This window comes from Artibeus jamaicensis, unplaced genomic scaffold, assembly GCF_021234435.1.
Source record: "Artibeus jamaicensis isolate MK-2021 breed Jamaican fruit bat unplaced genomic scaffold, CSHL_Jam_final contig_944, whole genome shotgun sequence".
Lineage (NCBI taxonomy): Eukaryota > Metazoa > Chordata > Mammalia > Chiroptera > Phyllostomidae > Artibeus > Artibeus jamaicensis.
In genome coordinates this window covers 1861244-1876847 of record NW_026522020.1, presented here as the reverse complement: position 1 = coordinate 1876847, position 15604 = coordinate 1861244, and the positions used below count along the sequence as shown (strand labels likewise).

The following is a 15604-nucleotide window of genomic DNA, read 5'->3' as shown; positions in this document are numbered from 1 at the left end:
ACAGGTGACAATGGAGATTGGGCCCACGGTGTGCCTGAGACAGGGAGCTTCAAATTGGCCCCCCAGCACGGCGCTGCCCCCCAGGGCCAGGGACGGTGAGAGTCCGGGGGGGAGAGGTTTTCCTGAAGCCCCACCACCCACATGGAGCATCCCCAAGGTGGCAACAGTCACTGTGACGAGTCACAAACTGGTGGAGACAGAGTGGGATGAGCCAAATGTTCCCAGATCAGAGCTATGTGGTCCCAGGCCATGTCCTTAAGCTCGCTGCCTCAGTCTCCCTGTTAGTTCCAGCAGAGAGAGCTGGTGCGGCAGAGCCACTGGTCTCGGCGGATCAGGCCAGTCGGAACCCCTGCCCTTCCTTCCTCAGGCACAGCCACCGCCCCTCCTGACTCCGAGCCCCTGCCACTCACTGGTGCTCAGGTAACTTGTACTCAGGGCTATTTGGAGACGACACTTCTGCAAGTGTCCCTAGGCTGCCTGTGAGCAGGTGTTCAGTCCGCTCATGTAAACCCCGAGCCACCGGGGAACAAGGACAGACACCCCCTCTATCTCTCCTGTCCTTTTCTCGTCCCCAGCTTTGCTGAGGAACCTCTGACAAATACAATGGTATGTACGTAAGGCGTGTACGTATACAATACAGTGAAGCTTTGACACACGTGCCCATTGTGAAATGATTACAAAGATCAGGACAATTCACACACCCATCACCTTCCATCATCACCTGTTTTTGTGGGGACTTGGGGTGGGGTGAGAACGCTCGAGGCCTACTCTCAGCACATTCCCTGCGCGCGGTAAGATGACACTGTGTGATTACCTACAGCAGCCACCGGGCTGAGGCGCAGACCCCCAGAGCCTCCTCATCTCAGAGCTGGAAGCCTGCACCCCGGACCTACATCTCCCCACTTCCCTCACCGCCTCCCACACCCGTCCCTGGGAATCACCACCCTAGTCTGTTTCTACTGTCTGTGAAATCGGCTATTGTTTTTTTAAGTTCCCACACTGAGTGATTCCACACAGTACTTATTTTTCTGCCTGGCTTGTTTCACTTTGCTTTTCCCTCCTTTTTAAAGCACCACGGCACCCAGGCCAGGCTCTGCTTCGGTAGACGTTCCAGGTCGTGGGTGTTTGTGGGCCTCTGCTCCGTGCTGAGTCCCCCCCAGGGGAGGCAGGCCAGACCCTGAGGATGCAATGAGGGTCCTCATCAAGGGTGTGACAGCAGGGTCCTCCCCATCGGTGCGGCAGGAACTCAGAGAAAGGGGAGATGGATGGGAGCTGGGGAAGAGGCGGAAGGTTCTGGAAAGCCAGAGTGGCCAGAGCTATGGAGGAGAGAGGATGGTGGGTCATGGCCGCTTAAGGAGGGTAGGTCCCATTGCTGGGGACCAACGGCACAGAGGGATGTCCCCAGATGGCTGTTCCAGCCTTGCCCACATTCCTCACAGCACGAAGGACACTGTGGCACAGGCTGTCCCAGCCTGTCCCAGCCTGTGCAGGGCTGGCTCGGCCTTCTGAACGAGTCTGGGCTGTCTGCTGACCACAGAAGCGGGGGTTTGGCAGAGAAAGTGACAACGGTGCCCCCCAGTCACCCAGACCCAGGACTGGACACGCTGGAGAGAACGCCAGGTCCCTGTTGGGATGAGGGTGGCCCAGTGACCAGGGCTGAGCTGGGTCATTCGAAAATCACCTGTAAATCTGAGTATCGCTCACTCGAGCGTTTCCCAAACTCAGTCACCGAATCCCGTCTTCACATGTGCACCTTCTCTACTGCACGCCTGCACCAACAGTGACTTACGTTTTCTTCAGACTCACTTTTTAAACTTTAACAACTGCATTTAAATAAGAAGGCCTACCACAAGACTAAGTGGGAAACCAGTATTGCTTGCCTTGCACAGAAGAGACAAACTCAAAACATACTAAGATAAATGCAGTACCAATAACTGGTCACCCGGGCCCCACCCGGAAGTGTCTTTGGTGGCAAATGTGCCCCACTGTAGAATACGCTCACTTACCCCATTTTAAAGGCTATATTATAAGTGAGGCTTAAAAAGTGACGTATTTGCTGCAGAGGACAGGAAAGTGCTTGGCCCGAAACCCTGAAGTGGCTGGGCCACGGGTGTCGGAAGGAGGGGTGTGCGTGCAGAGAGCTGGCTGCTGCCACCACAGTGCGGTGCCCAACGGCCCTGTCTTTGTGGACAATGGAGGGATGGACACTGCCCACCACTTACCATTTTTGGAGACAAACTGGGAGGTGACGCCTGCCTCAAATGTGGCAAAAACAGGGCTGTGGTCACTTGTCATGATGTCGCTGGTGCTGCCTGTGGGGAAGGGAAGCTGTTTCTGAGCAGGGAAGGAGGAAGCCTTCTGGTCAACCCCGGGATGACAAACCCGCAGCAGAAATCATTCACACTTATGGAAGCCTCCAGAAGTTTTGCACTTGTGTTTCCGCTGACCTCCCACAACCACACCCAAAGGCCCCAGTAACAGTGTGTGACACTGTCCCCTCTGTGGCCCAGATGTGCCTACGCTCATTTTCCCTAAAGACTCACAACTTCTAACACAGATCTCAGAGTGCAAGCTGCGGAGAGTCTCAGGGTCTGAGCCCCCTGTTGCACTGGAGAGCAGGGTGGGCATTTAAGGTCACCGAGCTCATCAGTAAGAAAGATGGCACTTTCCCCTGGCTCATGGTGACTTGCAGGACCAGAGAGGAGGGGAGGTGACAGAGTGTAGACAATGAGGGCGCCCAACTCTTTCAAGGAGCTTGGGGCTTGGAGGGAAGGGAAGGCAGCAGGGCGTGTTTGGAGCAGGTAAGAAGATAGAACACAGTTCTAGAGTTCTAAGTGCTTTTGATGGAGCCACGTGGAGGTGCCTGGCTGCGGACTCAGGGCAGCGGACTTATCTTTCAAATGGGAGTCATGTGGTTCGGTGGAAGCAGAACCAGAAGAGGATGTTTGGGCTCCATCGGAAAGACCAGAAGGAGCTGAGAGGAGACAAAGGGGAAACTCCAGGACATGCCAACCATTGATGGGCAAAGGAGATACAGTGCTGGAGACCCAGAAGGCAGTGAAACAGATTCCTGTTTTTTTCTACAAAGCAAATCAGCAAGAAAAAGAGAAACATTTTATCCCTCAACCATGCAAAGGATATGGGCAGAAAAATCACAAAATGATACAGATGGCTAATAAGCATGGAAAAAAATGCTTGCTCAGTAACGACCAACAGAAAGACAAATTGAAGCAACAATCGGATCGACTGGCGACAATGAGATAGGCCAGAAAAAGAGAAGCAAGTGGGGTCACTGGTACAGGGGAGAAGGAGGGCATAAAGTCAGGGGCCCAGGGGGAAAAGTCATCCCAGAAAGGGGGCAGAGGAGCCCACACCTCTCTGAGACAGGAGGGAAGGGGGCAGAAGGCGCTCCAGCCTAGAACACGTTTGGACACAGACAGGAGGAGGTCAGGGAGGGTCAGGTGCTGCGTGAAGCGGCAGAGGGTGGCAGGAGGGGAGTCGGCTGTGTGCAGGGCTGCAGGTGTGTGGCAGCCAAGAAGAGGGGGTGTCCTGGCAAGAAGTTACGGGGTGGACAAGCAGCAGTTTAAAATATGTTCTTTAAAATTTTTTAGATAGGGCCCTGGCTGGTGAGGCTCAGTGGACTGAGCACCAGCCTATGAACCAAAGGGTCACTGGTTTGATTCCCAGTCAGGGCACATGCCTGGGTTGCAGGCCAGGTTCCCAGTAGAGGACACATGAGAGGCAACCACACACTGTTGTTTCTTTTCCACTCTTTCTCTCGACCTCTCAAAATAATAAACAAACAAATAAATAAACTATTTTAAAAATAAATAAAATACTTTCGGTAGGTATTGAACATAACGGCACTAACGGTGCCCTGGAGCGTAGGTAGACCCCCGCAGCCACACCCTGTGTGTTTCCCCGCACAGTGAGCCTGTGCTTGGCCACGGGACTGACTTACTTCGGTCATAAGGACGTTAGCAAGTGTGAGATGAGCAGAGACTTAGAAGAGAGCACTTCCACGTCGGGGACGTGCAAGAGGGAACCCTAAGACCGGGAAGCAGCAGCCTGGACTAGCCTGCTGGAGGCAAAGTGTCTCATGACTGAGTGGCCACCACTGCCCCTGCCGACGGCCAGCCAGTCCCAGATCCGAGTGCGCTCTGGGCCTGGGTGCAGCTGGACAGCACCAAGCAGAGCAGAGCTGAGGCCCCCGAGTTCTGCCCTGAGCATGGTAAGCCACTGCCAGGTTTTGGGGTAGTTTGTTACATAGCAGTAACTAACAGATACATTCTGTTATATCATCTTCATAAGACTCCCATTTTCTCAGTAGACTCCCATTTTCTCAGTAGACTCCCATTTTCTCAGCTCTGGACATTCTTTCCTTTGCCCCCACAATTTCCCACTCACCTATAATTCCTTAAACCCTTCTGCTGTGCCCTCCAGCCTTCAGTGAAATAACATTAGCACAATTCCCTACACCGTCAACTTCTCCTTCCTGTTCCTGCATGCCTCCAACGACTCCAGGGTAGTCGCTCTGGTCCCTCCAGACAGCAGGAAGCAGGCATAACAGGAAGCAATGAAAATCAGTTCCACTTTACGGGACCTGAGTTCTCATGAGGATTTACTGATTCCCTGAGAGAGGGTGGGAGCCAAGAGGGTGGGCCTTGGACAGCAGTACATGGGGAAGGGTAGGAGGCCTCAGCTGTGAGATAGGCCTGGGGTCACAGCAGCATGTTAGGGGTCCTTGGCCTGTGACATGGTCTCATGAGGTACACACCGGGCCAACCACGGCCCTCCTTGGATGTTGCTGTCTGGGAAAAAGTGTCCCAAGGAACTCTACTCTGTGAATTTTTAAGGATGCAGAGCACAGTAGGTCTAATGATAGGAAATAACAAGTCACTTCTCAGAATAAGCACTCAAGCAATTAAGAATTCCTTCAGATCATAAACTTCCAGGGTCAATAATTATTGAATCATTCTGATCATTTTCCCATGCTTGTTTAATTTAAAATTGCACATCATGCCCTTTTCTTCCATTTAACTCAACTTATCTTTAAATCTCCCCAGATACATGTGTGTTTACTATGTATTAGGAGGAGCCACACAAATTTCCAATATTTGACTATTTTTGATCCATGAGAATCACCACTTCCACATAGTGCAAACCTAATACACCCTTTTCAAAAGAAATACATCTGTGTTTCTCTTAAAAAGTGCTCCATAATTCAAATGTTACCCAAACTGGAAGATGCCATGTCGCTGCCCAAGACGGGAGAGGGTATAGCCACTTCTTCGGGCGGCCCAGCCAGGGCTGCAGGGGGCTCTCCCGTGTCACAGATGGACAGACCAGAGCCCTGCAGTTTAGGGCAGCTAGACCTCCCCCAGGCCACTCACCGTAGGACTGACACACCACGTGCACCAGGGGGTAGGACTTCCAGAGGACGCGGTCACACCAGGAGGGCAGGTTGTACTTCATCTGCAAATCAAAGTCACAAGTTTCGTGAAATGTCTGTGACTTCTCAAGCATGAATATGAGTAAATATGAAGAAATATGAGAAAATATGAAGGCGTGGCCTTGGCAATCCTTGAATTCGTCTGCTGTTGGTTCTTTACTGAATTTCCCCCAAGACGGCTTCACACCCCTTCACTTGCCTTGTGCCCCCATACTCTCAGACTCCTGGCCCCCTGCTTTGGAACCAGCCTGGCCCACCGCTGTGCTCCCTCACCCACCCTCCTCTCCAGTTCAGAATCTCATGTATTTTTACATTCTTTTACTTTTTTTCTAACTCAGATGAAACTCTCTACCTGTGTTTTCAACTCAGGCTCTGTTTATCTTCTCCAGCTACTTACTTCAATAACAAACTCCAGCTATCACAGCTGACCCATCTATTCACACATCTATCCTGTCTACTTATCCATCCATCTATCCAACCACCCATCAACTCATTCATCCACCCACCCACCTTCCCAATTACTTATCTTTCCACCTATCTACCCATCTATCTACACATCTACCCACTCATCCATTGATCCATCTATCCACCCACCTACTCATCTATCCATCTGTCCATCTGTCCATCCACACATCCATCTCCCCATCCAATCATTCAAACAATATGTACTAAGTCGAGCCCTCTCTGGGCTTCACTTGTGAGCAGCACTTGCACTGGGTGTAATAAACAAAACACCCTGGCAATGATACTGCTCTCCCTTCATCAATATCCCTATTGATTCCTCCTTAAGTTCTAGCTCTCTCCTCTGCCTCCAAACGTAAAGGTGCTCACCCTAAAAGACCCTGCCTCTTCCATCTCCTTCAACTATTTTTCTCCCTTCTCCTTTTTAGCAATTTTCGTTCAAGAATGTTGTTTTTGCCTCTACGACTGGACTGCCCACTCCTTTTTTTAACTTGAAGTACAACTTACATAGAATGAAGTGTACTCGTCTTAAATGCAGAGCTTGAGGAGGTTTTAAGGTAGTATACACCCATTTAACCACTACCCAGATCAAGATTTAGAAAATTTCCACCATCACAAAAGGTCCCCTGTCCCTTCCATGTCAACACTATCCCGTCTTCAAGGCGAACACTATTGTGACTAATGGCTCCAATGATTCATTTTGCCTGCTCTCGAACTTATAAATGGTGTACAGTTGACCCTTCCATGATGCAGATTCTGTGCGGGTCAACTTACAAGCAGATTCTTTTCAATAAGTATGTACAGTACCATAAATGTATTTTCTTTTCCTTTTGACTTTCTTGATAACATTTTCTTTTCTCTAGCTTAGTTTGTTGCAAGAATACAGTATAGAACATAGAAAATATGTGTTAATCAATTGTTTATGTTACTTGTACGGATTCTGGTCAACAGCAGGTTACTACTGATTAAGTTTTGGGGGAGTCAAAGGTTATGTGTAGATTTTCTATTGCATGTGTGGTTCGAAGGTCAATTGTACATTCTCTGTGTCCGGCTTCTTTCACTCACGCTCTTGCTTATGGAAGGTCTTTCATGCTACTGCCGGGTTGCGTTGCATTGTACGTACGTACCACATCTGTCTGTTCGACTGTGGGTGGAAGTAGGATTGTTCTGCTTTTGGACATTGTAAACAAAGTTGTTAAACCATTCTTGTATTTGCCTTTTAGGGAACAAATGGACTAATTTCTCTCGGGTCTACACCAAAGTGGAACGGCTGAATCATGGGGTAGGTGTAGTTTCACAGGTGCCGCCAAACTGTCACTTCTTGACCTTGAACTTCGCAGCCCTGGCCTCCCCTGAGAATGACAGAGATGAGGAAAGCAGGGCTCTACCCCCGATCTATTGCTTCGGAACCTGCGGGATGAGCCCCAGATGCCTGCGTTTCTGAAAATCTGCGCCAATGACTCACCCGCACGACCCTGGTAATGAGCCAGCCTCCTGCAGCCGGGATCCCACCTCCAAGACCCTGCACACCCGGTTCCTTTAAGACCCACCAAAACCTCTCAGCAGCAAGTTCAGCTCCCCATGCCAGGTTCACCTGAATGACATGCGCTCTCCACCCACATGTCACACCGGTTATCACCACCAAGTCTGTCACCCCAGCTTCCATGATGCAAACTGCCTGGTTGGTCTTCCCGCCACCCACGCGAGCAAATGTGTTTCGTCTCCTTTGTCGTCTCTACCTCGCCCTCTCATCTCCTAACGTAGATGCCCCCAGATCTGCCCCCAGATCTGCCCGGCTCTTCTCCCCTCACCCTCCACTCAGTCCTGTCTTCTCTGGGCTGGCAACTGGTCTATGGCTCAGCCTGGCCTCTCTCATTAGCATCAGCCTAGTATTTGAACTGCTTCTGGATGTTGTCTGAGATTTCCCATTACAGAAGTCTGAAAATAAGCTCTATTCTTTCTCCTCCAAGTCAGCTCTGCCTTCTGATTTCCCAGTTTTTAATCAATGGCCATCAGACCCATCAACATATCCTGCTTTTCTTCTTTTCTTCCACTTTCATTGTTCTCTTCACCGAGGCAGACCCCAGTTATTTCTCAGCTGGACCCACCCCAGGGCCTCCGCACTGGGCCCTGCGCCGCTCTCGCCCCTCCCACCGAAGCAGACTGGGGTGCTCTGTGCATCTGTGACACTGCCAGCTGCCCTGCCCCTGGCCTCACCCCCAGGCAGAACGGTCGCTGGCTCCCTGGTACCCATCGAAAATGTAAACCTTAACCTGGGACATCTGAGACCTTGCTCTCCAGCCTGTGTCATCGGTTTTGCCTCACTCAAATAAACTCTTATAAACGTTCAAACACAAAACAAAGCGAACAAACAAAAAACCTTAATCTGGCATCTGGGGCTTCCCCCTCTCCACCTCAAGCCAACCAGACCACCCCCTCACCAGCCCCAAACGTGTCCCCCTGAACCTGCCACACAGTCACAAGCGGACACCTCACAAGAAGGGGTGCTGTCCTGAGCGGGTGTCCTGCTCTGGGGAGGCCTCAGCCTCACTCAAGGGGCAGCAGTCCTGGATCTTTTCTTCCTCGGTAACGTCTCTGTTCTGGCATCTTCCCTACCCTTGGCCTTCCTCTCCTGCTCCAGTCCTCCACGTGCCCCTGAGCCCCGGGGAAGCCCGGGGGTGCTCACGGGCAGTGTTTGGATCATCCCCCATTCCCCTAGGCCTCTCGTGGCCCAGGAAGCTCGCCACTGCAGCAGTCTGGCCTCAGGACCCCGCTGCAGGCCTGGCTTCCCTGGGTTGGGTCCCCCGGAAGACAGTGGACATGTTTCTTGCCTCAGCATCTGCGCCAGCGATTCTTTCAACCAGAAACGGATCAGTCCCCTGAACCCTGTCATGGCTTCTTGTTGAAACCCAAGCTGTTCTTTAAGGCACCACACATGCTCTTCTTTAAGAAGCCTCCCTCACCCTGGCTGGTGTAGCTCAGTGGGTTGAGCACCAGCCTGCAAATCTAAAGGTCACTGGTTCAATTCCTAGTCTAGGTCACCTTCCTGGGCTGCAGGCCAGGTCCCCAGTTGGTGGTGTGCTAGAGGCCGGTGATCAATGCTTCCCTTGAACATCGATGTTTCTCTCCCTCTTTCTTTTCTCCCTTCCCCTCTAAAAATAAATAAAACCTTCAAAAAAAAAAAAACCCAAAACAACCTTTCCTGATTCTTCCCGCCCTAGATGATCACTTCCTTCCCTGATTGCTCCTCTCTGCATTTGGCATCATCAAATTCTTCTGGTGCATCTGTCTTGTCTTGTGCTTTTTATTATCAACTCTGGGGAGGGTGGGGGGCCCACAGCCCACTCCCCTTTGATCTGCCGTCGCCCAGCAGAGCACCCAGCCCACCCCAGGGTACCAGTCGGTATCTGTTGGACAAGAATGAACGTTTTATTGCAGTGTCCCCACTCATGGTTCCTGGGAACCCCAGTGGCCCCATGGGGTGTTCACTGGCACTCCGGGGCCGACCAGAGTTGGCACCTGCATTGTCCGGTGGGAACTACTGTGTTTGTACGTCTGCAATGGCTCTGACAAGGCGGCAGAGACGCTAGCTTCGTGAGGACTCACTTGGCAGATCTGGCAGATCACAGGATTTCTTTTAAATGAGCTCCAGAACCCAGTTAAGGAAACAACACTTTTAATCCTCTCAGAGTCCTTGAATACATGGACAGAAGGTAAATAGCATAGAAGTCATGAGTCCAACTCCTTATAGTGTGTAAGCCTGGTTGTCCAGCCTCTCCTCTTCTTTTAATTTAAAAGATTTTATTTATTTATTTTTAGAGAGGGGGGAGGGAGAAAGAGAACAAAGGGAATCATCCAACAGTTGCCTCTCACACACCCCCAACTGGGGTCAGGGCCCACAACCCAGGCATGAGCCCTGACCGGGAATCGAACCGGATTCTTGCTCTGTGACACAATGTGATTTCTAGTTTCCTCTCTCTTTTTTGTTGTTGCTTGGTGGACAAGGATGCTCCTCCCAGTCTGTCTGCCTTTATGGAAACAGACCCAAAAGCCAGGGGTGGAGACAGTGGGCGGGGAGCACTCACCCCCGTGGCCTTCTGCTTAGTGTAGGCGTATTTGTCCCGAGTCAGTCTTTCAAAACGGTAGGTGGGCGCGAACGTGATTTCTTCCTCCTCTGAAACCAAACGAAGCCCTGGCGTCAGCTTCCCTGCGCAGCGTTTCACACCGGGAGACCCCAAGTTCCCTTCACCTCCCGGTACATGATCCTGCCCCCACCCACGGTGAGGATGTTTGGGAGACAAGGGGAGGCAGACAGAAGCTGGAGAGGGTCCCAGGGAAAATGAGGGCAGCGCTCACCGAAGTGCAGGAAGACCTTCTGCTCCCTCCTCTCCATGAGCAGCTGGTCATGAGACAGGAGGTCTGCGTACTGCTGCTGCCTGATCTTCTGGATGATGGCTTCCGCCTCCTGGGGCGAGGACAGGGCCGCTGTGAGACTCCCGTCTCCTCCAACAGGTGGGGGCACATGTCCCCGCCCGCTGCTGCCACCCCAGGTCCCAGAGCCCCCGATGCTGCATCAGACCGGTCCCCGCCTGGGGTTGCTGGGTTGGTGCTTCTTGGCACCACTGTTTTACAGAGAAAACCCTGCAATGGTGAAGCCCAACCCGATAACCTAAGTTCCTGGCTATTCCAGATTTGCCGAAGGACACTGTATTTCTTTGCGCTGTCTTTTAATATCATTGTATTGACACCTCACTCGGGAGGCAGGCACGTACGTCCCCATTGCTGTTTCTCATGCCTGCGCAGACAGGCAGCCCCGGCCCTGGGTGGGCAGCTCCTTACCCAGGTGGGCAGCTCCACGCGGTAGTTGAGGTCCCCGAGCCAGAAGAGGTGGGTGAAGCGGTGAGTGATGTTGAAGGGACTCAGCTTCTTGTCTCCCAGAGCCAGAAACCGAAGAATGTTCATGTAGTTTTGGTTTCGCCTAATGAACCGACAGAGCAGCCGCCTCGGTGCAGGGCCCCTACTGCACCGTGGCGGAGTTCGGAGGGGCAGCAGGCGGGGTGGGGGGGGTACTGAGACTCAGATTTCTGGCCCCTGCTGTAACAGACCACGCACCAGAGCCCCGGGAGCACGTGCTCAGTGGGAACCAGAATTGTGAACGTTCTAGAAGGCTGTCTTCACCACTGGGCCACCGACAGGCCCCTGTGAGGGTACGCTGGGGGGGGGCGGGGGTTGTAACTCTAGAAAGAAGTGACGTTCAAGTGTCTATGTACTAGGTTAATGACACAAAAAATGTCCATTCTGCCCTCCCGATGAGATCCAGCCACTCGGAAAGTTACAACTGTGAAGATACAGTGGGAAAAGCCCCCAGACGCCGAGAGGATGGGGTCCCAGCCGCCACCAGGACAGTGTGACCAGGGCGTGAGGTCTGTCTGGGCACAAAACCCCAACAGAGGCTCTTGTGGAACAAATGCTGTTACCTGAGTTTCTTTTCACTTCCGGAAGTCAAGTGGCTGTTGACAAACCCCAAGGAGGTTCCATTGAACATGAATGACACCCCCACAGCTCCCTTGTTCCCTAGAGGGAGGGGAGAAAGAAGTCACAATGCCAAAGGGGCGGACTTGTCATGTGGCAGAAGTCAACGTGAGGAAAGACGGAGAGAAGCAGGTGTGGGGAAAGGAAGCAAGCGACACAGCTTCATCTGGGAGAAGAGATGGAACAGGAGACAGGGACTGAGGAGAAGGAGGGACTGAGGTCTCAGCCTCCTCAGACCTAGGAGGCTGAGACCCCTTCAGGAGAAGAAAACGAGAATGGCCAGCAGCCTCGGGTTCTCAGCAGGGCCCAGGGAGGAGGCTGCCAGGGTAACCCATCCTGGCACCTCCCCCTAAGGGGTGCTCAGTCCCCCCACATGCCAGGCAGGCTGGACAGTGAAAAAGCAGCCAGAAGCCTTGGGAAGAAGATACAGAACAGGGAGCCAGGGCCGGGCGGCTGACCTTGCACCTGGCTGACTCCAGGTCCCTGGGGAAACCAAACCTGGTGGTCCCGCACGGGGACCCCCTTTTTCTACCAGTTTTGCTCACTTCTAGACCAGTGGTTCTCAAAGTCTGTTCCGGTATCAGGGTCATGTGGGAAGTGCACATTCTCAGGCCCCACCCTGGAGCTGCTGAATCAGAAATTCCGGGGTTAGGCCCCGCAATCTGGGTTTGCCAAGACCTCTAGGTCAGGGTGGGCAAACAGGGGTCCACCACCAGCCCAAATGGTTTTTTGATATTTTGTGACATATTAAAATGACATGAAATTTAAGTTTCGGAACCCACGAATAGCATGTTACTGGTGCACAGCCACAGCCGCAGGGTTGAGTAACTAGTTGTAAGAGGCTGCATGACCCGCAAAGCCTCAAAGCTGCACTGTCTGGCCTTTTAGAGTCTGCCCCATGCGATTCCGCCTGAGAGCCCAGTCTGTCCCAGTGCAGCAGCGATGAGCTTATGTACTAACACTCAAACGTGGCTGATCCAGTTGTGGCTGGTATGGCTCAGTGGGACGGGCCTTGTCCTGAGAACCAAAAGGTTGCCAATTTGATTTCTGGTTGGGGCACATGCCTGGGTTGTGGGCCAGGTATCCCGTTAGGGGACGAGAGAAACAGACTATTGATGTTTCTCTGGTACGTCAATGTTTCTCTCCCTCTCTCCCTCCCCACCTTTCCCTCTCTCTGAAAGTAAATAAATAAAATCTTTAGAACAAAAAAAAAAAGGCCTTGGGGATGAGCCAGCTCCACCTCCTTGGGAGGGGTGGGGGGTGTGTGGAGGGTGGCGGGCAGCACAGGCAGAGACCAAACGAGGACTCCAGGAGGTTCCTAGGCAGCAGAGGGTGGGTTTCACAACGGGACAGCCGCTGCGACAGGAAGGAAGGAGGGACCGGGGGTGTGGACGCGGCAGTGGGAGGTTTGTCAGCAGAAAAGCTGAGACAGCTTTTCACGTTTGCCTGCGGCAATTCTGCTACTTCCTGTTCTCTCTGGGACTCTCCTGTCCCGACTCCAACCCCCAGAAACCGCTGGCCTCACCCTCACCTCCGCTCACGGCCCATGTGGGGCGCCTGCCACACACACTCACAGACAGGCTCACACACCCACACACAGACGCACACTCACACAATCAGAGTCCTCTGCCCTCATTTCGACTCTCTGAAGCAACCCAATTGGTCCCACTGGCTTACAGCTGGAAGCCAGCCTTTCTGCATCCCACCTGAATCAGTCCAGGCCCACACGGGGGCTCAGCAATCCACAACCTGGGGCCAGCTCAAGGCCACCGCCTGGGTGGGGAGCCAAGTTTTACAGAACAGCCCCTTCCATGCACCTCATGCAACTGTGTCTGCTTTTGTGTGACAGCAGTAGGGACGAGGAGTGGCACATAGCCTGCAAAGCTCAAGAATTTCCTCTCTCGCCCTTCATAAGTCCGTGAACCCCATCCTAGGTCCCCAACGTGCAAGGTGGGGCCCGTGGACTTGTCAGAAACACAGAAAGTCGGGCCCCAGAGACCAGCAGAGTCAGAACCTGCATTTCAGCCAGAGCCCTCAGGTCCTGGTGTTGACCCGGGTGAGTGTCGGCTGGGGGACCGACCACCTTGGTCTGCCCAGGACCGAGGGGATCCCAGGATGTGAGACTCGGTTTTTAACCTGGGGATGTCCCGGCCCCTCCCTGCTCACCCAGGGTGTTGGCGATGCCCGTCTTCACATTGTCGGTGCAGATGTGGCTGATGCGGTTCTCGTGCTCCGGCTTGGCCAGCACCACGATTCGAATGTTCCAGAGCGTGTGGATGGCGATCTGGTGGGGAGGACAGCGCTGTGACCCTCGCTAGAGTGTGCTGCCTGGCCCTAGAGATAGAGATGCCCACCTAGCCCTCGCCTCCTGGGTGTGGGGCCCCCTGTCTGTAACCCTTAGACTTGGGGGGACTCCTAACGATGTCCCACAGATGGGACAATGTATCTTAAAGATGAGAGCTGACCCTGATGAGGTTTCAGTAATTTCAAGATAATCTACAAGCACAGGCAGGGCAGAGGGGAGCCCCAGTCACTTTCAGGGGCACTCATAGGCCCTCTAGGTTTCTGAATACAGGTCCCCCTTTTTGGCCCTGGAAGGGAGGGGTGGACCACTGAGCACTCAGGCATTTTAAGGAACCGAGTGCCAATATGCCAAGCCAACCCGTGCCTCTGAGGTGCCCCTGGCCAGCCTTGCAAATCCTGCTGCCCTGAAGTCCCAGCCGGGGCGGTACCCGCTGTTCACCGTTTTAAAAGTTATGCTGGTGATTTCTTGCAGGGAGTTTCTGAGTATCTCCAGCCACTCCTTCTCGCCCAGGGGGTCCTCCTGGGTGCCGATCACGTAGATGTCGTGGGGGATGTAATCAGCAGAGTCATCCCGTGTCTTTCCCTGCCCCTTGGAGAGAAACCAGGACGTGATCTTCTTGGGAGGGGGGGCGTTACCTTCAACAGCAAAACCCAACACCGAGTGAGTCACAGGTGCATGAGCAGAATTCAAACAGAGCTGGGGGAGGCACTGGGGGTGGCACATCACAGACACGAAAACCTTTCAGGCTGCCCCCCCTCCCACTGCCTCAGATGCAGAGCCAGGTACTGCTGTCCCCCGGATGTCAGGTCAGTTAAGTGTCTTTGTGAAGATCGTGTGAAGTGTCAAAGACTCGCAACACTGGAAGGCCCACGTGGTGTCTGGCACTAGGTATACATGAGGGCAAACACTGCCTAGTCTCTGCAGCTACACTGGTAACTGAGACACAGCCCTCCAGGAGCACAGAGTCCATGGTCAAGGCGACCCAGTGGGCAGACAGGTTTGGGATGGGGCCTCTGGCCCACCGCCGGGAGACCATGGCTTCCATGGCTTCCTTGCAAATGAGAGACCTCAGCCAAGGTCAGATGTGAGGTCTGACCTCACAACTGAGATGGGGGAAGGAAGGGTGAGGAGAACTACTCCATGCCCACTCCGAAAAATGCACTGAAGTAGCTCAATAAAGATACAACAGATGATGTATTTCTCCTCTCAAAGACCTCAAAGGTTAAGTAAGCTTTTCCCTGAGATTCAACTTCTTGGCTACCAAGTCCCAAAAAGGCAAGACATGAAGTAACTTGACTGCTACGGAGCTCTGCTCCCGACTACGTCTCATGGCGGGAGTGTGAATGCTGGGGGCCGGTGGTCTCTGCTAAGGGAGACCCTCCCACCCCACCCTGGTGTAGCCAGTTCCTCTGCACTGTCTCCTGTGTGAAGGGCACCGCCTGGAGTTGTACAACAGGGCGGCCTACACCGTGCCCAGCCAAATCTGGACCTCCATGCTCACAGAGGGAAAAATGGGCGAGGGCTGTGAGCCCACATGCACGCACCTGCGCATGAGTGTCAGTAAGAAACATGGGAGAGGACGTGTCAGGGTGCAAGGCCCCGGGGCATGGGCCCCTGGAATATCCAGGGGTGAAGGCCTGGTTGGGGGCTGGCAGCTCATGGAATTGAGCTAGTCCGGAGCTCTCCTGACTTCCATCCTGGAAGACTGGCCCATCCTCCACCCCGTGGGTGGGCCAGGAGCCCCACACTGAGTTCTCACTCCCAGGTCTCCCCTGCCCCTGCTGAGGCTCAGCCCCTCCTTCCCGGGCTGCTGGGCACCTATCTGCTGCATCGGGAGGGGGCGGGCCTCGCTC

At 53.3% G+C, this 15604-nt stretch overlaps 1 protein-coding gene across 2 annotated transcripts in view; it reads right to left on the bottom strand.

Moving 5' to 3' along the window:
- The window catches only part of INPP5D (inositol polyphosphate-5-phosphatase D), a 110215-nt gene that overhangs the window by 16646 nt on the left and 77965 nt on the right, over positions 1-15604 (bottom strand). For both annotated transcript variants that reach the window (XM_053655249.1, XM_037143965.2), the window contains exons 12-19: positions 14190-14386; positions 13613-13730; positions 11392-11488; positions 10754-10892; positions 10271-10379; positions 10000-10088; positions 5394-5475; positions 2223-2312 (exon numbers count right to left, since the gene is read on the bottom strand). In XM_053655249.1, the coding sequence (XP_053511224.1) occupies positions 2223-2312; positions 5394-5475; positions 10000-10088; positions 10271-10379; positions 10754-10892; positions 11392-11488; positions 13613-13730; positions 14190-14386 (921 nt within the window). The remainder of the gene's footprint in view (positions 1-2222; positions 2313-5393; positions 5476-9999; positions 10089-10270; positions 10380-10753; positions 10893-11391; positions 11489-13612; positions 13731-14189; positions 14387-15604) is intronic.